A 26,455-nucleotide genomic window follows, 5' to 3' on the forward strand; every position below is an offset into this window, starting at 1 on the left:
GTAGATGCCATTCTTCTAACGATGTAACAAGTACATCAGGTGTTATTGGAAGTGTTCCCGCTTCCGGTTGACCAAATTAATGCAGCCTAACAATCCTTTAACGGATTTGAATAATAGAAATGTGTTAGTGTGCTATGTGTAAGCCAGGTTAAGTGCAGCCCTAATTCAAACTGACAGAGTGTGTCTGCCTCCTGAATAATGTTAGGTAGAGTAAAAGTAGAAATTACTTTGGTAACACTTCAGTATAGGGACCAATTCCCATTATTAACTAGTTGCTTATTAGCATGCCTATTATTAATATATTGGCTGTTTATTAATACATAAAAAGCATACAGGGTATATACTGTATGTATATATTCTTTCATAGATATTTTTGAGCATCTAACCCCTAATCCTAACCACTTCTTAAGAATATAAAACATGTGCAATCACAGGTGTGATGGCCATAAAACAGTATAAAAGTATTACAAATTGTTGTATTCCAAGTCTTCTGAAGCCATGCTACATCTTTTATGAAGTGAGGAGAACAGAGCGAAACTTAATACAGTCACATCTGATTCAAAAGATAAATCCAAACTTTATCATGATGTAATTGGTCATGAGACACGCAAGAGCCAATCAGATTTCACAATCAAGGCTGATGTTGCACTTCTTCAGATGGCAGTTTTTTAATGTGTTTGTGATTTGAGCGTTATGTTGGATGGAGACGTGATTGCTTTTGGGTGTTTCTTATAAAAATCAATTGTTTGGCCTAGAAAACTTGGAATATTTGTATTTTTTTAACCAATTAGTTGGTTTTGTTTTATATTGAGAATTGTGACTAATTGGCTTTGTTTTATATTGAGAAACGCTTAGGGGTGGGGGTTAGGTTAGATACATTTACATTTATTCATTTAGTAGACACTTTTATCCAAAGCGACTTACAATTGAAGAATACAATAAGCGATTCATCATAAAGAGGCAAATACATGCAGGAAGTGCTTGCAATACAAAGCTTCAGGCATTGTTCAGAGTAGTACAAGCTAGACGGAGAGATTAAGGAAAGAGAAAGCAAAGTTGTTGTTTTTTTTAGATGAAGTCAAATAGTGACAAAAGAGATGAGTTTTCAGGTGTCGCTTGAAAATTGTCAGGGATTCAGCATTCCAGATAGGGGTGGTAATTTCATTCCACCAGCCAGGAATGGTGAACGAGAATGTTCTGGAAAGTGATTTTGTGCCTCTCTGTGATGGTACCACAAGGCGTTGCTCACTCAAAAGTGAGTGGAAGTAGGAGGGTGCTGAGCCTGTGGCTGTTCTATATGCAAGCATCAATGTCTTCAACTTGATGCGAGCTGCAACCGGGAGCCAGTGCAAGAAGATAAGGAGAGGTGTGACGTGGGCTCTTTTGTGCTCGTTAAAGACCAGTTGTGCTGCTGCATTCTGAATCATTTGTAAAGGTTTGATTGTGTATGATGGAAGTCCAGCCAGAAGAGCATTGCAGTAGTCCAGTCTAGAAATGACAAGGGCCTGGACAAGATGTTGTGCAGCATGCTCCGTTAGGAAGGGCCTTTCTGGTGTTGTGCAATGCAAACCTGCAAAATCAAGAAGTTTTTGCAATGTGGTCTTTGAAAGTCAGCTGGTCATAAAAGATTACACCAGGATTTCTGACCGAACTTGATGGGGTAATTGTTGATTAACCTAACTGGATGGTGAAATCATGCTGTAGAGTTGGAGTGGCAGGGATGACAAGAAGATCAGTCTTTGCCAGGTTGAGCTGTAGGTGATGTTCTTTCATCTGAGATGTCTGCCAGGCAGTCTGAAATCTGTGCCGCTACAGTTGGATCGTCTGGTTGAAATGAGAGATAGAGCTGTGTGTCATCAGCATAGCAATGATAGGAGAAACCATGTACCTGTATGATGGGACCCAGTGATGTAGTGTATATGTAGAAGAGGAGGGGTCCAAGAACTGATCCCTGAGGTACTCCAGTGAGCAGTTGATGTGCTTTGGAAACCTCCCCTCCCCAGGCCACCTTGAAAGACCTACCAGTGAGATAGGATTCAAACCAGCGAAGTGGAATCCCTGTGATGCCCAGTGATGAGAGGGTGGACAGGAGGATCTGATGATTCACAGTGTCAAAAGCGGCAGATAGATCCAGCAGAATGAGAACTGATGATTTGGAATCAGCTTTTGCAATCCGCAAGGCTTCAGTGACTGAGAGTAGCACAGTCTCAGTTGAATGTCCACTTCTGAAACCTGATTGGTTAGCATCCAGTTGGTTATTCTGTGAAAGAAATGAGGATACCTGGTTGAAAACAACTCGTTCAAGTGAGACAGGTCTGTAGCTATCTGTAAGTGAAGTGTTTAAAGGGGTCAGAGGATGCTACATTCACTTTTACAAGTAGTTTGAACTGAAATGTGTGTTGGCAGTGTGTGTGTACACAACCACCCTATAATGATAAAAATCCACCCAGTGTTTTTTTTTTATCTGGTTAAATGTTTTCCCCTTTCTCAAATCGAGCCGATCTCCACAATAGTTTGATTGACAGTAGCGTTTCAGCACAGACTGGACAGGTGTCTTACCTCAGACCCGCCCTGAGTGAGCTGTCATCAGTCCGCCATTGTTTCACCTCTGGAGCAGATGTAGACAAGAATGACTCCTAAGCGACTGAGGTGTTCTGTTGTTGAATGTAATAATGAACAGCAGTCGTCATTTACTCCCGACATCTGAGCCGCTGAACTCGCAGTGGATTACATTGTTTCTGAAGGGAATGTGCCCCCGATCTACATAAATGCGTCTATGTTCGCGCGAATCATTCATTCACGATCCAGCCTCATCTACAGAAGAAGTGAGTATAATGTTTTGTAATGAATCTTTGCAAATCGCCTTTCCTAATAATGTGCTAATTAGCAAGTTTCACGATGAATGCGGCTAAAGTAAACAGTCTCTCTGAGAGCAGCTCGGAAGAGAGGGGCGGGGTCAGCAGAGCTCATTAACATTTAAAGGAAAATGCTACTAAAACGGCTTGATCTGAAAAGAGCTGTTTTTGATAGGGTAAAAAGGGTGTTTTTTACACTACCATTGAGAAATTTTAACCAAACTATGTTGCAGACTTTTCATTAAGACCCCAAAGAATCATATGAACTTGTGGAAAATGGGCATCCTATGACCCCTTTAATGTAGGTTTTTTGAGCAGTGGGGTTACCCGAGCCTGCTTGAATGCAGTGAAGAAAGTGCCTGTGAGGAGAGATGTGTTAATGATGTGTCTGAGTGCTGGTAAGAGTGTAGGGGAGATTGCTTGGAGAAGGTGTGATGGGATTGGGTCTAGAGGGCATGTTGTTGGATGGCTGGAGAGAAGTTTGGATACTTCTGCCTCAGTGAGGGGACAGAATGAGAAGATGGGAGTTTTAGCAGTAGATGTGGTTGGTTTGAGTTCCTGTGTGTGTGGAGCTAAGAACTGGCTTCTGATTGTTCTAGTTTTGTTTGCGAAGAATGTGGCAAAGTCATCGGCTGTTAAGGAGGTGGTGGAGGGGGACAGAGGAGAGATTTGAATGTTTTGAAGAGATTACATGTGTCAGAAGCGCTGTTGATCTTGTTGTGAGAATATGAAGACTTGGCAGTATGGACTTCAGCAGAGAAAGATGAAAGCAAAGAATGATACATACTCAGGTCTGATGGATCTTTTGATTTGCGCCGTTTTATCTCTGCTGCCCTGAGTTTGGACCGATGCTCACAAAGAACATCGGATAACCAGGGGTTAGAAGGGGCAGCTCGTGCTGGCCTGGAGGAGAGAGGACATAGGCCTATATTGTCTAGACAAGAAGTTAAAGTGGAGCATAAAGTGTCAGTTGCTGTGTTCACATCCAGAGATGAGAAATGGGTAGGTTAGGGAAGAGAGGAAGAGACTACAGAGGAAAGATATGAGGGTGAAAGGGAACGGAGGTTTTGTCTAAAGGTAACTGGTAGAGGGGTTGGTGGCTCACAGGTAGCAAGATGTAGGTTAAATGTTATGAAGTAGTGGTCAGAGGTGTGTAGGAATTTTACCAAAATGTTGTCTGCAACACAATTGCGTGTATAAATTAAGTCAAGTTGGTTGCCAGATTTGTGAGTGCTTGTGGGGGTAAGACGTTTGAAGTCAACCGAAGCTAGGAGTGAATGGAAATCTGCAGCATAAGGCTTGTCCAAATAAATATTGAAGTCGCCAAAGATATAAGTGGACTGCCATCCTCGGGAAATAAGGACAGCAGCCCATCCAGCTCCTCTAGGAAGGTGCCCAATTGCCCAGGAGGATGATAAATGACTACAACATGGGAGTTTTACTGGAGCTGGTACAGTAATCGCATGAGATTCAAATGAGTTATTATTGCATAGGGGAGTGTGGGTTGAGTATTTACAATTGTTAGAAATGAGAAGACCAGTACCTCCACCCCTCCCAACCTGACGGGGGGTGTGAGAGAAAGAGAAGTTGTTAGAGAGAACAGCAGGGGTTGCTAAGTCTTCTGGACGGATCCAGGTCTCAGTCAAGCCCAATATGCTAAGTGCCATTTGGGAAGCAATAGCGGGAATAAGATCTGCTTTGTTGACAGCAGACTGACAATTCCAGAGACCCACAGAGAAAGAGAGAGCTATAGAAGAAGAGGTGCAGATAGAACGCAGGTGAGCAAGATTGCGTTGCCGTTTGCGTTTGATGTTAGAGCGTTGTTGTGAGACAATGTATTGAAATCACATGATCGAGGTGGAAAAGAGAGGATAGAAAGGAAAAATAGGAAAGAAATACTGAAGTGCGTTGCCGGTTTTGTTGCTCGGTTAAAGTCGCGCAGGAAAAAGTCGCAGGTCTTTACACTCGTAGGTCTTCACACGAGGAGGCTGAACACATAGGTACTCAGAAATGTCTAAATAGTAAATAAAATTATTGGAGCTGTTTAAATTGAAAACCATACCCCACCATATATGTCATCATGACAGTATTATTAATTGAAAATGAAAAAGGCGGTTAAAGTGGTACTCTTTAAAAAGTGACCCATGAGTCCATATGTAATGATTTGTAGTTTGATACAAATCCATCTGTCGCTTAAGATTGAGTCAAATTAGCACAGATGCCAACAGGGACAGATTACTCGACATGCCCTTGTTCTCAAATACCATGAACAAAACTACACAAAGTAGAAGAAAATAGTAAAATTTTGTTGGTTTCATGATCTCATGCTGTTTAGTGTAGTCTGGATTTCTGTTTATGCAATTGTATTTTCCCTTTTCACCATGTACAGTTCGAAAGGTAGTAATATGTACTTTTAAAGTACTACATGTACATTTAACATACTAATATGTACCATTCAAGGGTAAATAAGGTACAAATGTACAATAAGGTACTGCCCCAGACCTTTTCTTATGAGGTGTGCAATGTATGTAATTTTGCATGTTGATGGATAAATGCAGGTCATAATATTACAAATAGATTGCTATGCCTGATTTTAAGGACATTTTTTAGCATGCTTTATTTGACTTGTTATGAGCCAAGACTAGTTCCCTTCAAAGGCCAAGCTTAAGTTTTAAATCAGATGTCTGCCGTGTTCTATGGTGTAATCCGGTGCGTCTTTGAACTGGCTGTTATTAGATGACTCACTCTTGAGAACAGGATGAATTTCCTCGTGGTTCCACCCAAGGTTTCCTCCTTACTCTTGAGGAGTTTTTCCTTGCTATTGTTGCTTTGTGTTTGTAACAGGGGATTTAAACCTAAAATGTGGTGAAGCCTGTCACTATACAAATGATATTCAGTTGCAGTGCAACCAGAACTGCATGTTTGAAAGTCTTGGAAAGCCAATTATATTACTATTTCCATATTACAATTCTGAAAAACAAGTGGATAGAGTTTCAGAATGTCATTCAAACATGGTTCAAAGGAAAGTAGCTGCATGTTTTCAGGCTTTTTTGCCCTTTAGCATTGGTCTTGCAGTTAATGTTGCAGAATGGATTATAGTCCGTAGCTCCAAGGAATTTCTTTGAGTTATGTTTGTTGTTTGTGTGTCTCTATGATAATCCACAACACATATTCATTTTTGGCTTTGTGGTGTTGTCTGGATTTCTTTATTTTTTTCCTGTGGTTTGTCACAATCACATTTTTTGAGTTTTTGAAAGGGGAGTCAAGCCATTTGTGCTTAACATTTACAAATTATTTATTGTCTCTAGTATAAATATACACAGTATACATGCTGTACTGGGGTCAGTAAATTGTTTTTAAGAAAGCAATATTTTATTCTGCAAGGATGCATTAAAGGGGTCATATAATGCTACATGCAATTTTACAAGTTGTTTGAACTGAAATGTGTGTTGGCAGTGTGTGTACACAACCACCCTAAAATGATAAAAATCCACCCAGTGGTTTTTTGTTAATCTAATAAATCTTTACCCCTTTCTCAAATCGAGCCGATCTCAGATGCCTGTCTGTGTGACGTCACAAAAACAGGGCCCTAACACGATAGTTTGATTGACAGTAGCGTTTCAGCACAGACTGGACTGGCGTCTTACCTCAGACCCGCCCTGAGTGAGCTGTCATCAGTCCGCCATTGTTTCACCGCTGGAGCAGTTGTAGACAAGAATGACTCCTAAGCGATTGAGGTGTTCTGTTGTTGGATGTAATAATGAACATAGCAGTTGTCATTTACTCCCGACATCTCAGCCGCTGAAGACGCAGTGGATTGTTTGTTTTTGAAGGGAATGCGCCCTTGATCTACATAAATGCGTCTATGTTCGCGCAAATCATTCGTGATCCAGCTTCACCTACATTTTTAAATTGCAATTGATCAAACATGAAATATAAGAAAAGCTTTTGCATTTGCTTTCCTTTTCTTTTGAACTTTTTATTCATCAAAGAATCCCGAAAAAGTATTTTACTGGAGTAATGACTGCTGAAAGTTCAGCTTTGCATCACAGGAATAAATTACAAATTTAAATCTATTAAAAAAAAAAATTATAATAGTATTTCAGAATAGTACTGTTTTTACAGCATGTTTGTTCAAATAAATACATAAAACATAAAAAGACAAATACATAAGAGCTATTTTTCAAAAACATTAAAGAATCTTACTGACCCCAAACTTATTTTTTATGTATTACAATTTTATTTAAAATTTGTAAAAAAAAAAATTCAGCAATTCTTGTTTCATGTTTTTTTGCTTATTTTAACGAAAACATATATACAGTGGGTACGGAAAGTATTCAGACCCCCTTAAATTTTTCACTCTTTGTTATATTGCAGCCATTTGCTAAAATCCATTTCCCCAAACTTTTTCAGGTGAACCGTTTGAACCAGCATCTCATCAACTCAAACCCAAGTGAGTAAACTGTTTGTCAGGAATAGTTCACATTGATATTGTGTTAGAAAACACTGTGTTTGAAACTTTTCAGGTCAATCTTTCTTTATTAATCTTTTTATAGACTCTAACGTGAAGCCTGTTCATCTGCCTTACGGAATCCCACGTGTTCTTCAGGAGCAGTCGGATTACTGTATACTTCACCACACTGCGTACATCAGCGGATACAGCAGAAACATCCTGATGCCCCTTTGGGTCTCATACTCTTTGAATGCAACGGTAAGACTAGTCTTAAGACCCCATGAAATTACTTGATAAGCACCTCTATTTTTTCTTTGTGAGCACATTCCTACTCATATTGCTAGTTAAAGGTGGAATCTATAATTAGGGAGTAACATTCTTTTTCTAGAGAGCATTTAATTATTCGAGTCAAAATGAGTCATGTTGACGAGTCGTACAAGAGTCATGTAGAGCATCCTCCAAAAAGAGACTGTAATTTTTAAATGCGAACAGATACATCTGCTAAAATGTCATTTTATTATTATTTTTATTAGAAGTACACTAGCATGATTATGATCTAAATACTAACATTTATGACTGACTGTGATATCATGGGGTCTTTAAAGTGGAGTTTATTGTGGACGAGACCTCTAAAACAATAGCTCATTTTAAGCTGTTACAATGTTGCACTGCAGGGGTTTTCATTTGATATTTTCCTGTGATTATTTTTGAAGATATCCTGTGAGAATTAAATGAGCTACACCCCTTTTAAATTATTACAGAACTTGAAAAATCATTTGTGAAAAACGTGTACACTTCAGCATACTTCTAAAAAGTATTACTACTGTATATTATAGAAATAATATGCTTAAGTGCAAATGGATGTAATGTTTTTACATACTTAATTGCTTTTAATTGATACATGAATATATATTATAGTTTAAATGTATATGAAATCAATTAACTGAAATTTAGAATGCTTTTCTGAGTAGCCTACGTCTTTTTTCATAATTTGAATACTATTTCATAGTTAACATGTTGCCGAATGTACTGACAAGCATTTATGGTAAACTAAAATATACTTGAATTTAAATTCTGTTGAAATTTGTATGCAATACATTTAAATACTTTTGTATACATCTGTAATGATGAATTTGCAGTTTAGTACATTTCAAATATATTAACTCGGATTGAATAACACACTACAGTTTAAATTCTAATCAAGTACCTTACATGTACTTTAGTATGTTAGTCAGTACGATTATTAAAACATAATGATTTAAAATGTACTTTGGTAAAACCTTTATCTTTTTAAAAGTGTACTAAAGTGTGTTAAGAAAAAGTCATAAAAGTGTTCTCTCTGCACAGTAAGTGTACTTAAAGGGATAGTTCACCCAAAAATGAAAATTCTGTCACTAATTACTCACCCTCATGTTGTTCCAAACCGTAAGACCTTTGTTCATCTTCGGAACACAAATTAAGATATTTTGAATGAAATCCGAGAGCTTTCTGACCCTCCCATAGACAGCAAGTGTCCTTACACGATTAAGGCTCAGAAACGTAGCAAGGACATCGGTAAAATAATCCATGACATCAGGGGTTCAACCGTAATTTTATGAAGCTACGAGAATACTTTTTGTGCGCAAAGAAAACAATAATAACATAATTTATTCAACAATTCGCCTCCTCCGCGTCACCCTATAGCGCCATTTTGGAGAGTATCACATGTGTAAACAATGTAGGGCTATGCAACGTATGTACGCGGATATGTTGTTTACATTCAGATCAAAGTGTAAACAACGTAAACAGCGTATCCGCGTACATACGTTGCATATGTTGTTTAAGTATGTGATACTCTTGCTACGTTTCTGGAGCTTGATCATGTAAGGAATTCTCGTAGCTTTGTAAAATTACAGTTGAATCACTGATGTCACATGGATTGTTTTAACGCTCTCCTTGCTACATTGCTGTGCCTTGATCATGTTTGGACCCTTGCTGTCTATGCAGAAAGCTCTCAGATTTCATCAAAAATATCTTAATTTGTTTTCCGGAGATGAACGAAGGTCTTATGGATTTGGAACGACATGAGGGTGAGTAATTAGTGACAGAATTTTCATTTTTGGGTGAACTATCTCTTTAAGTGGCCTTTACATTTTTAAAAGTACAATTTAAAAAATACACTTATGATTTGACATACACTAAAAGTGCATAATCAATATAATTAAGTGCACTTCTTTTTCACAAGGGTGAGTAACCACTGGTGAAATTAGATGAGATTAAGTGCAATTAAACACACTTCTTTTTCACAAACTAAATTTGTAATGACGGTTCAAACAGGAAGGTGTACGTACGTGTGCAGAGGATTTAATGGTGATGCTCAGTGAGGTCAGGAAATATGACAGACGGCCACACTCTCCACCCTTCAGCATGGGCTGCTCATTTTGTGGGCCAACCGCAGAGTAAATCACAGTCTCTAGCATCATCATCACACTCGCTAACACTCGACACAACGAGACAGTGACAAGCTGCAGTTGCTCATCAAGCGTTTTCTCGGCTCCATGCAGTGTGTTTTGATTGTTACTGTAATTTTTTGTCAATTAACTTAAAGTGATAGTTCATCCAAAAAAGAAAATTCTGATACAAAAAAATGAGTTTTTGAAGTATATACTAGTCACTCTTTTCCATATTCAATTCAATTCAAGTTTATTTGTACAGCGCTTTTCACGATACAAATCATTGCAAAGCAACTTTACAGCAAATTAAGTTTCTGCAATATTTAGTAGTAGCTTATCGGTGGTGACTGTCAGTTAATGTACATTTTTCTAAAATTTTAGACATAAAAGGAAGATTTGAGATGCGTCACCATATGATGAAGGTGAAAGAATACTGAAAGCATACTTCAGTTTTGACCCAAACTCTTAAGCCCAAAGTATACTGTATGTTTTTTTTTCCCACAATCAAATACATAATCTTTGTATACTTGTTTGCAAACAGCTAGTCAACACATGTGCACTAGAACTAGTACTGTACTTGACTTTCCAGTGTCTGCGATATTTCTGTCCAGGGGTTAAGATGGATAAAAATGTATTTTGTGGGCATTTATGTTTTTGTATGTAAGTTGTGGGTATCTCTTATGACGGCCACACATTACACGACGTTAGCCCTGATTTTCCGCACTCCAACATTTAATAGAGATCGCAGACAAACACCTGAAATCTGAGGCAAATCGGTGCTCATTCACATGAGTAGATAATGTTAGAATCTTTTTTTTATGTGAACTAAATGAAATCATCTGTATTCTCTAATTTTCTTTATACATAAAACAACTACAAGCCACAACCTGAGGCTGTGAAATGACGCATGTGACCACAGCTGGAGTTTTTCAGGCTTCAGGCCTGATCTTGTTTTTTGTTTTGCGTGGTAGTAACTTCAAGAACTAAACATCATGACTTCACTATCATGACTATCAAATCATCCCATACAGAGTGTTTAAAAGTCAGATTGTGAAGCATGTATTTTAAGTACTATTAAGTCAAGATTAGAGATGTGTTTCATAAAAAGCAAACTGGCCTTTCTCTCAAAGCTCTTAGATTACTGTAGGAAATCTCTGTTAAGTGGCAAACGCTGAGAATGTTTTGCTTGTAATGTGTCCAACAGGAATTCTATCATGCACTTGATGAGTGTTTTAAACACTAAGCACTGTTTCCTCTGATCATTGATTTTCTTTCTTCTCTTTTTCAAACAAAGGTGAGCATCCAGCCCTCAGCAGACACATGTGTCCGTGCAGATGTGCGTGTACAGGCCAGTGCGAGACAGTCCTGCTCATTCTATAAGAACAATTCCACTCTGACCTTTGGCCTCCTGCATCCACCCAGTGAGTGCAACAGGATATCTGTATTTACGTTAAGACCTTTACACAAAACTCACTATTCATTTGACTTTCTGACCTCTTTTACTTATGGGAAAAGGTCCCAGAGTTCGATTAGAGCTATAAGTGATATTAGCTAATAAATGTTTTTTTTTATTTAATTTGAGTGAAGTACATGATATGCTAAATTCTGGAAATAAACCCATAAATACAAATATTTATAAGCGATTTAATTGAAAAACAAGCCCACAGTTGCTTATAATATAGTAAGCAAATATGGTATGTTGCCATTAACAACTGGGAGATATATAAGTTTGAGGTTGGTCAAATTTTTTCATGTTTTTAAAACAAGACTCTTATGCTCACCAAGGCTGCAATTATTTGATCGAAAATGCAGTATAAACCGAAATATTGTGAAATGTTATTACAATTTGAAATGTGCTTTATATCTTAATATATATATATATATATATATATATACTGTATTTTATTTATTTTTTTTGTATTATCAATGTTGAAAACAGTTGAGCTGCTGCTTCATATTTTTGTGGAATACGTATTATTCAAGATTTTTTGATGAATAAAAAGTTCAACTGAACAACACTATTTGTATATAAATCTTTTGTAACAATATAAAAGTCTTTACTGTCACTTTTGATCAATTTAATGCAACCTTGCTAAATAAAAGAATTTTTGAACAGCATTGTACAGTTTAGTGGTCATTATACACAAAGCTTTAACCACTCAATTCTGCAGTTTGGCCAGTCAGTGTATCCATAGATCTGTGTAATAAAAGAGTTGTGTTTACTCTGCTATGTCTGTAGTGTTTTGTATGACAGGACTCTAAATGCTTTCTTTCTCCCTCAGACGTCAGTCCTACAGGAACTGAGCCAGACTCCTTAATTACAAGCAACATGGTGCCCATGTTTCCTGCTTTCAAAGGTAAGCCGTGTTTTACATTCAGCTTATAACATTACACAGACTGCAGGGAGACAAAACCTGACAACTGGGATCTCTTTCTTTTTTTGCACTTTTTGTGATTTATTGTGTCATGTCATGTACGCTTGCAATTTGCATGTTTGTTCTGGCAAGAACTGCATGATGTCTTTCTTCTGACTGCCAATACGAATATTTCCAAAAGATTTGCTGTTTACTTGTATAGTTGGAAAGTAAATGGAAAGTTAATGGCATGCTGGAATCAAGAATCTACGCATAATTAGCTCTGAGGTTGGTTAAAATGTAGATTTTATTAGGGATTCAAGCATGAAGTGCTAGGAAACATTATGGTCTTTATGATTTATTTGTTATATCTGTGCAAAAAAAAAAACGTACAGTTCAATTAGACGCACAACCTTTGATGTCAACAATAGCAAAAAAAAACATGGGTCTGGAGTGCCATTGTCAATAATCATCAATAAAAAAACTGAACTTTGTATTCAGAATGGGTTCCACATGCCAGTAGACATGTTGCCTGTTTTTATTAAAAGGCTGTAATTCTGCATTCCAGCTTATAAAGTCCGAATTTACAACTTTCTGTTTGGAAAAGTGTAATACATTGACACTAGAAGTCAGAAAAAAGTAATGCAGAAATCCTTAACATAACAAATGACTTTGCCCAACATAATGGCACCCATGAATATTTATACTGATGATAAACATTCACTTTAAAGGGGTGTCCAAACCTGTGGAGGGCTACTGTCCAGCAGAGTTCAGCTCCAATCCTAATCAAACACACCTGAACCAGCTAATCAAGATCTTACTAGGCATACTAGAAACTTCCAGGCAGGTGTGTTGAGGCAAGTTGGAGCTAAACTCTGCAGGACAGGGGCCCTCCAGGACCGAGTTTGGACTCGCCTGACTTTAAGCAAGTAGAATGTTTTTCTCACTCAAAGTTCCTACATTGCATGAGAATTAAATCTGTTTTGCAAGTGTTTGCATAGACATGGGTGTGAACCTTGATCTACAGTGCTGTGTCACTCTACAGATCTACAGAGTGAGTGTTGTCCTACTAAACTACTAAAACACTTTCAAAATCAATGAGACTATATATGAGAAAACTGTGCTCTAATTTATTAAAGATATGCAACACTCCCTGAAAAGGTAAATGTTCTCAAGTTAAAGCTGCCCTATAATTTGAATCAGTTGATCACAGCTGAATTGAGGCCAGCAAGCATTTATACCAAAATCAAAGAAAGAGTCCCGCAGGAACGCTTGACCTGCCAAAAAACACCTAGGAATGCTCAACAGAGCACACAAAGAACTGCAGGTTTCTCAGCGTACTTTCATGGCTCTGTTATCAGAGTGAGACCAAAAATGGACTTGATGAGAGAACAGAGACAGAGATGACAGACATGCTGTTTTGTGTTTATATGGGCCTGTAGACAAACATAAAATTGGCATTTCAGGGATATTTCATATTTGACATGTCTTTAAAGTGCCCCTATTATGGGTAATGAAAGGTTCATATTTCGGTTTTGGGAGTCCCCAACAACAGGCTGACATGCATGCAATGTCAAAAAAACGCTTTCATTGTCTTATAATATGCATTTATTTTTACCTTACTTGCTCAACGACTCCCAAACGATTCGCTCAATGATTCGTTTTTCCAAACCCCTCCTTTGCGTGACTCTAATCTGCTGTGATTGGTCCGATTGGTCTCATTTTCACTGCATCATGCCTGTAATGCCTGATAAAGCAGCGTTTGTGAGCGCAGTGCTGCTTTGTATACAGCGTTACCAGGGAAACAGCTATTTTACCGCTCCAAAAGCGGTGGCAAAGAATGAATTTGCAATTTGCATTTTCAATCAGACCAACGCAAAAAGACCAACAAGTGGGTGGGCGATATGCTAATGTTTCATGTTGACGTCAACATGATAAAACGGCTTGGGATTCGTTTTAAAAACGACTCGTTTCAATGATTCAGAGTTGACTCTTTCTTTTGAGAAACAATAACTTTATACACGGTGCACTTTCAGATTTAAAACTTTGCAGGATGTTTTCAATCACTCAGAGCTGTGTTACACACTGCATGAAAGGAAATTTTCAAAAATCCATAATAGGGGCACTTTAAATAACTGTCACCGTCCCACCTGTGGGACGCTTGGCACTCTTTTTTGTTGTTGTCCTTTTTCTCTATCAAATCTTTTATTAATCATCATAAAGTATATATAATTTGAAAGCTTAGAAGCCCAAGATTCATCCTGTGAAACCCATTTTGAAATCGGACATTGCGTTACCTTAGAAATGGTACTTTAAAATCTTGTGGTGGTCTCCTCCCCCTTAGTGGGCAGTGTCAAGTGTCATATTACAAAATGCATTATGGTCTTTTAGAATCAAACCTTTTTATAATCTTGACAAAAAACATATAATTGGAAAGGTCTGAGTCTCAGGATTCCATATTTGGTGGATAGAATTCTATTTTGAGATAGAAGTAATATTGACAGAGAAATCTAGACATTTGTGACAGAAAAATGCATTAAAAAAAAGTAAAATATTTATAATAAATAAAATACAATAAAGTTAATATAGTGAATTTTATTTACAGTACATTTAAACTTCTATAACTTTTTGATACTTTAATTTTTTGAAAAAAAAAAATCCTCTTTTGCAATAATCTGCTGACTTTCTTCTTTAAAAATAGACCAACCTTAGGTCTGTATTCCAAAGTGTTAATAAATTACTAAGTTTGGATAGTGCACTTTCATGCCTATTTTAAAAAATGGGGGGTAACAGTTAAGGGGTTAAAGGGATAATTCACCCAAAAATTAAAATTGTCATCGGTTACTCGGCCTCAAGTTGTTCCAAACCTGTATGAGTTTTTTTCTTCTGTCGAAGACAAAAAATATATATTTTGAAGAATGCTGGTAACCAAACAGTTTCTGGTAGCCATTGACTTTTATAGTATTTTTTTCTCCCCTACTATGGAAGTCAATGGGGACCAACAACTGTTTGTCTACACTGAATGCGACAAAGCTTTAGGGGAATTCAGAAATCACAGAACAAACTGCATAAATAACAAAAATACAAAGGTGTTATAGAGCAGCATTCTATTTTTAATGATTTTGGATGCACATTATGGCATTATTGCAGACCCACCTTGGAAATGTTCCTGTTAAATTGTTATACTCCGAAAACCCATCTCAACAATTCCAGGAATCAATTAAAAAGCTTTACACCAGGTGATCCTCACAAGTCATAATGAAGGCAGATCTGCTGTATTAAAACACAGTATTGAGTCATTTGTCTGTGAACCAAATTAACTGATGTTTTGCTTTAACCTCAGAGACTCATCAGTGGTAATTGCAACACCTGTGTATGGTAAACACTTTCTTCACTCTGTATTGTATTTAGATCAAAGTGAAAATGACTCCTTTCATTTCCCAAACTAACTCCACCAACATGACGTGCATGTAGAACATTAACTATCTGCATTCCATTAAATCAATCTGTGTTTTAGTGCATCTACAGAGGGATAATCTGAAAATGTGTGGTTTGTACTTTGGGTGCACCAGCATTTCATAACACATTTATCTGTTATCGGTTGATTACACAAGTATATTGTTTATGCATTTATCATAGACCTATTATTCATAAGAATCCAAAACAGCATTGTTCATTAGGATCCTTTTTGCAACAACTTGTTTGGTTTCAGTCACCTTAATAATCTTGATGTTTTTAACTTCCGCAAGATGCAACTTTTAAGTATAGTAATTATGCATAAACAGAATAATGGACAGCACTCTGCACTAACATTGTGATTATGTCTCGAACGTTGTTTTCACTGTTTTACATATCATTTGATGTTATCATGTTACATAAACTTCTCCTGTACTGTGAGTCTCAGTGTTATTTTAGTACCATTCAACTAAAGAGTTTGTTAAATTTTCTGTTTTCATTTTAATTTTGGTTAGACTTGTAGTCATTTGTGTTATTGGCATTTTAATGTCTTTTTTAAATGTCTAAATAGTTTGTATTAAGATTTAGTTTATTTAATTTTAGTTATTTTAATATGTTAACTTTAAATAAAAATGAGGTGTTGCCTTGGCACATAAAATGCTAACATAAAACTTGATATATTTTAAGTAAGTAAATGTTTATATTAGTAATATATTGGTAATAACCCTGCTGTGTCTGTTCTGTCACTGTTGTTCGTGTCTAATGTCTTTGTGACAGATATCTGGAATCACTTTCACAATTTTCTGCTGCTGAAGTATTCACAAAAGCTGAATGGAGTCAATGTTGTGAGCGGACCAATATTTGACAACGACTTTGATGGGAACTATGACTTTTTGAACAAGGGAACCCCGTAAGTTTGCAAAATGAACCAGTGTGTGAAAGATCTTTTTTTATATCACTGACCAGTTTCTTTTTGAAAATATTCCAGTCCATATATAATATCCGGTCTTCAGTGTAACATGCTCCTTCAGAAATCATTGTAATATGCTGATTTGCTGCTCAAGAAATATTTATTACTATTATCACAGTAGAAGACACTTGCTTAATATTTTTGCGTGATCCTTTGACGAATAGAAAGTTCAAAAGAATATTTATCCTGAAAAAAATTGTTTTTGTAACATTACAAAGGTCTGTCACTTTTGATCAATTTAATGCATCCTTGCTGAATAAAAGTATTAAAGGGATACTCCACCCCAAAATTAAAATTTTGTCATTGATCACTTACCCCCATGTCGTTCCAAACCCGTTGACAATATTTTCATTTTGGGGTGGAATATACCTTTAATTTGTTAAAAAACACTTTACTATTAAAGGGGTCATATGATGCTTTTTTAAAGATCATTATTTTGTGTATTTGGTGTAACAGAATATGTCGCCTAGAAACACACAGCGTCTCCCTGACACGGCTGCTTCAACACTAACTGCGGTTACTGAAACCACGCCTTCTTTCTTTGCGTGAACATTTGGGCGGCATTACGCAAATATTTCCACATAGTGAGGTAGATATGTGGGGGCGTGTTAGAACGAGCCGTTTTAGTGGGGCGTGGCAGAGTCTTATCTTTGATAAAGAATATCTCTTTGGTTTTGAGACTTTAGTCTTTGCAACTTCAGGGATCTTATCTATGCACAATCAGCTTGTAACACTCCAAAGAGAAAGGAAAACTTTAAATCGCATCATATGACCCCTTTAATCCATTTCAGATTTAATTTTCCTTAAATTCCACTTTAAAATCAAAATAAACTGTGGTTGGTCACTTTACATGTTGGTCAGATGGTGTTTTCCTGTCTAAGATGACAAGAACAAGATGCAAAGTGGTCCAGACTTCATGCATAAGTCTAACATCTGACTACAGTATATGAGAGAAAAAATAATAATTTTATTAGGCCAAATGCATCATTTACGACTAGACCTATTGGTAGTTCACATACTGCCCACTAGTGGCCAAATAATGCCAAAAATGTATTTAACAATGCATTAGACTGAACTCTTCTGCTTTCAGGAACGGGGCTCCCATCCCGACACATTTCTTTGTGATTCTTACAAGTTGTAAGAACTCGTCCCTTCCCATCCGACAGTGTGACGGTCCTCTAGATGCTGTGTCTTTCGTTCTTCCTCATCGAGCCGATAGTCTGGAAACATGTCATGTATGTGATCGGCCATTCATGATCTGAACCACAGCAACCATAAGATTGTACAAAAGAAGTAGCTGAGTAACTTGCTTGTTAGGTAACTTGTTAACCACTTAAGTAAAAAAACAAACAAAATGAAACTAGTTAAACAACAAACATTTGGCAGTACATTTCAACCATATTTCAAAGACGATAGAACTAAATATGAAATTACATATAAAGCTGTACTTAAGTCCTGAATAGGTCGAAAATTTCAACTAATTGAATTGAATGTAGATTTAAAGTGGCTGAAAACATTACATTCAGTTCACACTTAAAGTATATTATTTCCTTAAGTACTCTTAAAAGTAAGTACTTTTTCACAAGGGCAAGCATAATATGGAATAAGTTATGGAAAGATTTCATGAGATTAATCAAATATGTTTATTAAAAAAAGGAATAGTTGTGTTTCTCTCTCATATCTCATTATGCATCTATTTTTTACACACCCTGTTTTGTTCTATCATTTATTTCTCCAGAATGGCTCAGACTACTCATGGCTCCAGGATTGGGTTCAGTTTCACGTGACACGAATCAGAGACGTTGAGCTTCTGACGGGCTTGAGTTTTTACCATGACCGAATATCTGTTGCTGAAACATTACAACTCAAAACCACACTCAAAACTTTCTAGAAACGCTTATGAACTTAGACCTCATTTCACTGCGTCTGCAGGCCACGAACGGCACATTCAGAATGGAATGGATCTATTCTCCATTGAAACCCAGCTGAGCCTTACCAGACTCTGAAACAAAGATACTAGTTCATCCAGAGAGTCTTTGAACTCCTAAAATGGGAAAATAAAAGCGTTTTATGATCTCTGCTTTATTCTGATTCTTTATTCTCAGAGGCAATCTATTTATATCTGGGGAAGTACCAACTGTAGCAGAAACTGGCCGAGCAATCCTAGAGAAACAAAAATTCAGTTTTTCCAAAAAAAAACAAAAAAGACTGTTTTGCAGCACACATGTTAGTGATTTAACTGTGGTTGGACTGTGGGTCCAGCATTCAGCCTGTTCCAAAAAGAAAGAGTATACTCAAATGAAACCGTATAGAGAGCTTTTGTGCAAACAACAGGAAAGCTACATTTTCCACAGGAATCACTTTGAAAGTGTTACTTGCTATACATTGTTTTATTATATTGTATTACAACAAAATAAACAAATGCTGTTTCCAGCAGTCTGTAGCATGCACAGCCAATTCATGATTTATTTACTCATGTATAATAGTGGTTTGTACTGCCCCTTCAGGCCAGAATGCAGAATTGCATCAGACAACAAAAGCAAAACTTATGTCACTGCATCTTTTTTCTGGAGATTAAATGGATTCACTCTCTCAGGTCAATTTTGATATCAATAAATATGCATCAACATTCTTTATTACATTTGTATGCTACTTTTGTTATTCAAAGTTCATAACGTGTAAGCAGAGATGAGATTTTACTGTAGACTGTCTCATATGTATGTCGTGTATTGTCTCACTGTATTTGGTGAATATTGGTTAAATATTTAATATTTGTGTTATGTATTTTGTTCGTGCAGTTTGTTGTGGTTTAATACAATTAGGCGTCACTGTCAAAATTATCCTCTTCAATAAGTGTACTATAATTTATACAGATATATACATAGTTTGGATCATTGTGATTTTTTTTTTGGTCTGGACCTATATATTTATCATAAAAATGTAAAATATATACACTACCATTCAAAAGTAGGAAGTCAGTACGTTTTTTTTTTTTAAATGGACAAAAGTGACAAATAAATGCTGTTCATTTGAATTTTCTATTAAAGAATCCTGAAGAAAAACAAAAATCAACAACTGTTTTCAACCTTAAAATAATAAAGAAGTTTGAGCACCAAGTCAGCTCATCTCTGTCTGTCTGTCTGTCTGTGAAAAATGCAGCCTTGGTGAGCACATGAGACTTTAAACAATCCAAAATTTAAACAGTATTGTATATTTTATTAATATTTATAAAAATATATATTTATATTCATGTATTTTTAACAATCTTAAAATCATGATGAAGGAAATCTATAAAAGGCTGAAAGTATTTTATATAATGTTTTGTACTGTGTTTTAAGCAAGGTGAGCAGTGAAGCGGTTTTGTTTTAAAATATTAATATTTAAACGCTATTTGTGGTCTGAACTAGCAGGAAACAATTTTGAAAAAAACATCAGGACCCCTGCAGACCTTCATGGCCGTTTCAAGGTAAAAAAAATATATAATTTTACCTCCTTATTGTCACGCTACGGTGATATAAACGCACAAAGAAGATGAAGATAAATGCAAATAGTCTTTTAATAAATTCATACAAGGGTTAAATCCAGGATGGACAGGCAGGAGCACACGTAGGGAAACATTCACAATCACATCAATACCGGATGAGGGAAAACAGGAAAGACTACACTTTAAATACTGAGGCAAATGAAGATAATTAATGACACACACCTGAACTAAATAACACAATCAAACATGAGGGAAAACTAGGTCACACAAAGCACATGGGGGAAGAAAACACAACAAAAGTCAAATGGGGTGTGACAATTCGCCTCCCTCCCAGAAGGCACGACCTCGCGCCGCAGGAACATCAAAGGGAGGGACGGAGGGAGACTCAGGAGGAGGATAAAGGAGTGGATGTGGGATGGTGACGGGATGGCAAAGGGCTGGCAGGAAGGCAGGCAGACAATACTGGAGAAGGTTCGGATGGAGGATGGACACCCGGGAGGAGGACGATGGAGGGAGGAGCCAGGGAGAAGACAGGAGGGAACAGAAGGAGCCAGGCGGGACCCAGGCCACAGCCATTATGGCGGCCCACGGTGGAGCCAACAGAGGGAGGAGCCATGGTGGAGGAAGGGCTGATGGCTCCAGGGGGCCGATGGAGAGCCGAGGCGATGGGGAGGATCCGGAGGGCCAAGGCGGAGCAGATGGCTCAGGCAACCGAGGCAGAGGCGGGGATCCGGAAGGCTGTGGTGGAGCCGGAGCGACAGCGGACCAAGGTGGAGCCGGAGGGAAGGAGGAGCCTGACAGAGCCAGAGGGATGGAGGGACGAGGTGTAGCTGGAGGACTGGAGTCCCGATGCGGCGGATGGTCGACGACAGACCAAGGCGGAGCCGGAGGGACGAGGGAGCCCGGCGGAGCTGGTGGACTGACGGGCCACAGCGGAGAGGAGGGAGCTAGGGAGCCATGGTGGAGCCACTGGGTCGAAGGACCGAGGCGGAGTCCAGGACTCAGAGGCTGGAGGCGGAGACAAGGGATCCTCCAGCCACGACGCCGATGGAGACTGGCAGACCCGTGGCGATCCCACCGCACAAATGGTGGGCTGAGGGTGAACAGAGGGGCTGTCAGGAGACAGCAGTGGCAATGGTGAGGACTGGTGCAGAGGTGGTGGGAGAGGGAGGCTGGGCGGGAGTTCAGGATGCTCAGGGGGCTCAGGAACGGGAGTGCCAGTGACAGGGGGACGATCTCCGTGGTCATTTCAGGAACGTGGTGTGCTGCCCACACACACCACAAGGCCACTCCCAACACCGGGAGTGCCAGTGAAAGAGGGATGACCTCCGTGTTCATTGTCCCACATGCAGATAGTTCAGGGCAGATAGAGAGTTCAGGGCAGGCAGAGAGTTCAGACGAAGGTGGGAGAAGAGGGGGCATGTCTGCATATACATCCCAATCATAGTCCACTGAGCTCGGCTCACCCTCAGCCTTGGTGCAGTGGGCAGAGCTTCCCTCCGTGCTCTCGCTGTCCATAGCGATCTCCCCTGTGGTGAGCTCTGTAGCTGGCTCTCGCACCTAGTCTAACGTCACAGGCTCTGGCTCCGGGGCGATCCTCAGCACTGTCGCTCCATTTGGTGATGGCTCGTTGGTCGCGGCGGGCTCAGGCTCTCCGTCATCGGTGGGCTCTGGCTTTTGCTCTGTGCAGCGGGGTGATGGTGGGCTGGGCTCTGGGACCTGTCATGTTCTGGATCGAGGTAGGACGCTCTCTAGACAACGAAACATGGCCTCCCTCCAGTTCAGTCCAGTGGTGTCTGGGAGGTCCAAAGGTTGTTGGTAATTTGCCCCGTTCCGGAATTGTCAAATGAGGACGTGACGGCATTACGAGTAAATCCCAGGGTGAACGTTACCAGGTCATGGCATTGAGAATTTCGACGCACATTCCATTCCTTTCTTTTTTCTTAGTCTGGTATTCTGTCACACTACGGTGATATAAATGCACGAAGAAGATGAAGATAAATGCAAATAGTCTTTTAATAAATCCACACAAGGGTAAATCCAGGATGGACAGGCAGGAACACATGTAGGGAAACATTCACTATCACATCAATAATGGACGAAGAAAACAGGAAAGACTACACTTTAAATACTGAGGCAAATGAAGATAATTAATGACACACACATGAAATAAATGACACAATCAAACATGAGGGAAAACTAGGTCACACAAAGCACATGGGGAAGAAAACACAACAAAAGTCCAATGGGGTGTGACACTTATGATATCACAAGTTTAGTTCAGGTTGTTACGTTTATGTTCATGATTTAAAAACAAACAAAAACGTTTTGCATTGTAAAATATGTTTAAAAACCTTTTGCAAAATACTGATTAACGTGTATATACTCACATTACATGCATTATAAGCTAAAGAAAAAAAAGCATGTTAGAAAATCTAAATGAAACACTGAAAACTTTCTGTTTAAAGATGCTTGAGAATCAAACTGCTTCTGTGGCCTTGCACAGCACTCTTCAGCTGAACATACTGCTGTTCTTGTTTATTTCAGTTTCACAGACGTGTGTCATCATCATGTGAACAGGAAGGATGTGGAGAATGATGAACAACTCTCTCTTTATATAGGGTTGAGATTGCAGGTCTCTGAGCTGTCACTTCACATCACATCACATCAAACTGGCTGGAAGGTAAGTCTTCAAGCAATATTTTATCACAACGACACATTAGTGTGGCAATTGTTATAATATACAGTCATCAAAGCTGCCAAATTTGAATGGGGTAAAGTTTATTAACAGCAAAGTGTAACATGTTTCAGAGAAGTACATTAAACTTTTATATTTGCAAGACCTGTTGTAAATAATGTTGCTGTTTTAGTTCTTGTGTTTCTTAACATTTAAAAGCCCTATTAACAGAAACATTGTCAATGCTGTTAACCAATACTGGCTTAAAATGTTTTTTTAGGGCTGTCAATGTGTTCAAAGACAGTTGTGAAATATGAAATGTCTTCAAAACCAAAATTTGATAAAATGTCATTCTGCTTTCAAAAGATTATTCAGTTGATTCTAATATTGTAGCACAAAAAGGTGTATTCTTTTTTCTTCAGCATAACAGATTTTTTTTTAGCATATTGACGAAAAATCCCTCTATAGAGTATTGAATCACAAAGTTTAGTGATGTCCCTGCTAGAGAGAGGTTTTAAGTTCATGATGCATGTAGCTCAGCTGAAAGAACTGAATCAGTCACTGCAGATCAGTTTAGTTAAGTGTCTAGTGCTTTGCAATTCAAACATATACATGTCTCAAAGAAAAAGACTGAATGTTAAGCAGGCCATCTGACTGAAAACATCTGATCTATGGGAAGCTGATTGTCATCTCACAGCTACGTATATAATAGATACATGTGGCATTTGTTAAATAAACTTTTTCTGGAAGTGGCTCTTGCAGCAAAGCCCCTAGCAGAGAACTGTCAGGGCCAGACATTGTGGGCTCCCGCATAACCCAATCATTGCATGACAAGCGCAGCTCATCAGATATGAGTCCACCGGAGACAGTTCACGTAAATGAGCTCATGAAGAATGGGGGAAATGACAGCAGACATTTACCAAACTCTCCTGAATGCCATGTAGGCCTGTTGACTCAGCTTCACCGTGGCTATAGGTCCCTCACACATTGTCAGAATGAGATTATATAAAAAAATCTGCTTATGATTTGGTTTTGTAGCACTATGCATGGTAATAGTTTCTGATGCATTTTAACTAGGGATGCAAACATATTAGGGCAATTACATGTTTTGATATAATGATTAATATCTCAATCAATGTTTGATGAGAAAACCCCAAGACATTATTGTTGCAGATTACTGAATTATGCTACAAAACATTGTGTAGCCTAACATTATTATTGAATAATGTTACAAAAAGTGGCTTTAGAACTCAATACAACCCTTTTGTTTCTTGAAACGAACTAATTTAAGTCGACCTTCAGTTTGTCCATCCGAGGTAAACATTCACACAGAATGCATTCTTGCATTCCACCTGCGCTATTTTTGTGGACTGTGTGTGCAAACCGAAGTTTATTTTCAAGGAATATATTTTTAAATCGTGTGACAAATTAAAACACTGTTAAAAAGACATCATACGTTCGGTTTCACTCTGTCTAACTACTTTTGGACTTACTCTGCTTGCTCATGATGTGGATTGGTTTGGTTTGGTGGATCATGTGGTCAGACGTTCTCAGTTATTAGAAGAGGTGAAGGCAACATTGGCATACAAACGCATGAATGTATGTCAACTTAATTGTATTACAGGCGTCTCTAAAGCTGCCGAGAAACCTTGAGCGTTCATCAGTACATGTCACACATTCAGGTAGGGCTGGACGATATGGCCATATTTATATCACGATATATTTCTTAATTTCAGTCAATACGATATAATTCCAATATCGATATGAACACTATTTATCTGAAATAAAAATCTTTTGTAACATTATAAATGCCTTTATCATCACTTTTGATCTGATGCTGAAAATTTAGCTATGTATGATCACAGGAATAAATTACATTTTAAAATCTATTCAAATAGAAAGCAATTTTAAATAGTAAAACTATTTCAGAATTTTACTGTTTTTGCTGTACTTTTGGATCAAATAAATGCATTGGTGAGCAGAAGAGAATTCTTAAAAAAAAAACAAATCTTACTGTTCAAAAACTTTTGACTGCTAGTGTAGACTGATTATTCTTATAGATTGAAAAAATGTGCTTCAGCCAGAAAAAAAGGGTATGAAAAGTGCAGAAAAAAAAATTGAACAACAACAAAAACTGGAAATGTTGCTGGAGACGGGCTTATTATTGAAAATGCTAATTCATTCTCTGCCAACAGGAGGCGCTTTGAGAGCGGCAGAAACATCGGTTTCCCTTGTAACGGCTGTAATCAAAGCAGCTCCGCTCATGAATGCTACTTTATCAGATAAAAATGAAAATGTCATCGAAACTTTTCTGAAGACGGTTCCCTTCAGATACATTCATATAAAACACCCGCGCCGTGTTATGATTCTGAAATGTGCAGTGCTCATGTTTATTCAATGAAGCCAAACACCACAAATAAACCAATGTATGGGAAACACTGGTAATGTATATCAAAATATCGGAAATGTGTTGAAAAATCATATCACCGTTATTGAAAAAAAATTATATCACGATACATATTGATATTGAATTATTGTCCAGCCCTACATTCAGGTCGCAAACATGATATGGAAGTAGTCTAAACAAAGCAAAAGAAATGAATCTCCTCATCCACCACCAATATGTTGTATGTACAGCATGTTATATTTAATCTATACCCTATTATATCGCAGATAGCACACGTACATCTGCAAGATGTCTGTTAAAGATCTCTTGATCTGGAAAGCATCTGCTGTGTACAAACATCTGACAGACGTCTGTAAGATGTCAGTTTTACATACATTCTCAATCCTAAACATCTTAAAGATATCTAATATACGTCTATTTGACATCTGATAGGAAACCTCATAGACGTATTGCAGATGAGCGAACACTCTAAAAAATATGTCTTGCAGACGTCAAATAGACGTACGTGTGCTATCAGGGATATCTGCCATGTTTCAAATCGACCCTGCCAACGTCACAACTCAGTAGCTGGGGAACTGACAAAAACATGCCTTATAAGCATCTGATTTATATAAAATTAATTTGACAAATTGTACACTTTATTTCATATTTATTGAAACTATTAGTTAACGAAAAGCCAAATAAAAACACTACAACATATTGACCATTCAACAATTTTTCAGAATCTGAGCAAAGTGACATCTTCCGAACTGAACTGAGCTGTGGAGGAAATGAAACTCGAACAGAAAAACTGGGAAATCATATACAATCACGTCTGCACTATGGATCTCGGGTTATTCCAGGCTTTGGAGAGAGAAAGAGTCCTGGAGGTTCTTCAGAGAGACAAAGCACTTCGAACCATTGAAGCAGACAGAATCAGGTTCTTTAGAACTTCTAACTTCTTTAGAACATTTTTTTGTCGGTGTGCAGAAAAAATAGAAATGCCTTGTACTATGAAATCTAAAATAACATTTCAAACTAATTTGTTTTAGGAGGCTGAAGGTAGAACTTCAGGGTATCTGTCGACAGGGTGCCAAGGCCATCACACGTCCCTATGGTCAGAGATCATGTGCACGCTGTCAGCGGCTTCTGGGAAAGTTCTGGGACTGTGGTTCAGTGTGCTGCGGGTGCAGCCATCGCATCTGTAAGCACTGTCGGGTCGTCTGGTCTGCACAGGAGTGGAAGTGCACAATGTGTCATGCATACAGGTAAAGACAAAACCCCATGGATTTATACTAAAATATTCAAATCTGTGAGAAATACATTATTAAACAATCTTTAAAGGGGTCCTATTATGCTCTTTTACAAAGTCTTGATTTTGTTTTGGG

General features: G+C 38.0%; 2 protein-coding genes across 3 annotated transcripts in view; both read left to right on the top strand.

Moving 5' to 3' along the window:
- The window catches only part of LOC107685780 (ectonucleotide pyrophosphatase/phosphodiesterase family member 1-like), a 47,844-nt gene extending 28,507 nt beyond the window's left edge, over window positions 1–19,337 (top strand). The window contains exons 18-24 of the mRNA XM_016482500.1: window positions 7,269–7,308; window positions 7,412–7,566; window positions 11,035–11,161; window positions 12,023–12,097; window positions 16,328–16,460; window positions 17,611–17,755; window positions 18,259–19,337. Coding sequence (XP_016337986.1) covers window positions 7,269–7,308; window positions 7,412–7,566; window positions 11,035–11,161; window positions 12,023–12,097; window positions 16,328–16,460; window positions 17,611–17,755; window positions 18,259–18,411 — 828 coding nt within the window. The 3' untranslated portion in view covers window positions 18,412–19,337. The remainder of the gene's footprint in view (window positions 1–7,268; window positions 7,309–7,411; window positions 7,567–11,034; window positions 11,162–12,022; window positions 12,098–16,327; window positions 16,461–17,610; window positions 17,756–18,258) is intronic.
- LOC107685758 (synaptotagmin-like protein 3) overlaps window positions 19,044–26,455 on the top strand; it is a 15,730-nt gene continuing 8,318 nt past the window's right edge. For both annotated transcript variants that reach the window (XM_016482462.1, XM_016482463.1), the window contains exons 1-4: window positions 19,044–19,116; window positions 22,552–22,687; window positions 25,811–26,007; window positions 26,120–26,335. In XM_016482462.1, coding sequence (XP_016337948.1) covers window positions 25,859–26,007; window positions 26,120–26,335 — 365 coding nt within the window. In that variant the 5' untranslated portion in view covers window positions 19,044–19,116; window positions 22,552–22,687; window positions 25,811–25,858. The remainder of the gene's footprint in view (window positions 19,117–22,551; window positions 22,688–25,810; window positions 26,008–26,119; window positions 26,336–26,455) is intronic.

Source organism: Sinocyclocheilus anshuiensis, unplaced genomic scaffold, assembly GCF_001515605.1.
Source record: "Sinocyclocheilus anshuiensis isolate Anshui unplaced genomic scaffold, SAMN03320099.WGS_v1.1 scaffold617, whole genome shotgun sequence".
Classification (NCBI taxonomy): Eukaryota; Metazoa; Chordata; class Actinopteri; order Cypriniformes; family Cyprinidae; genus Sinocyclocheilus; species Sinocyclocheilus anshuiensis.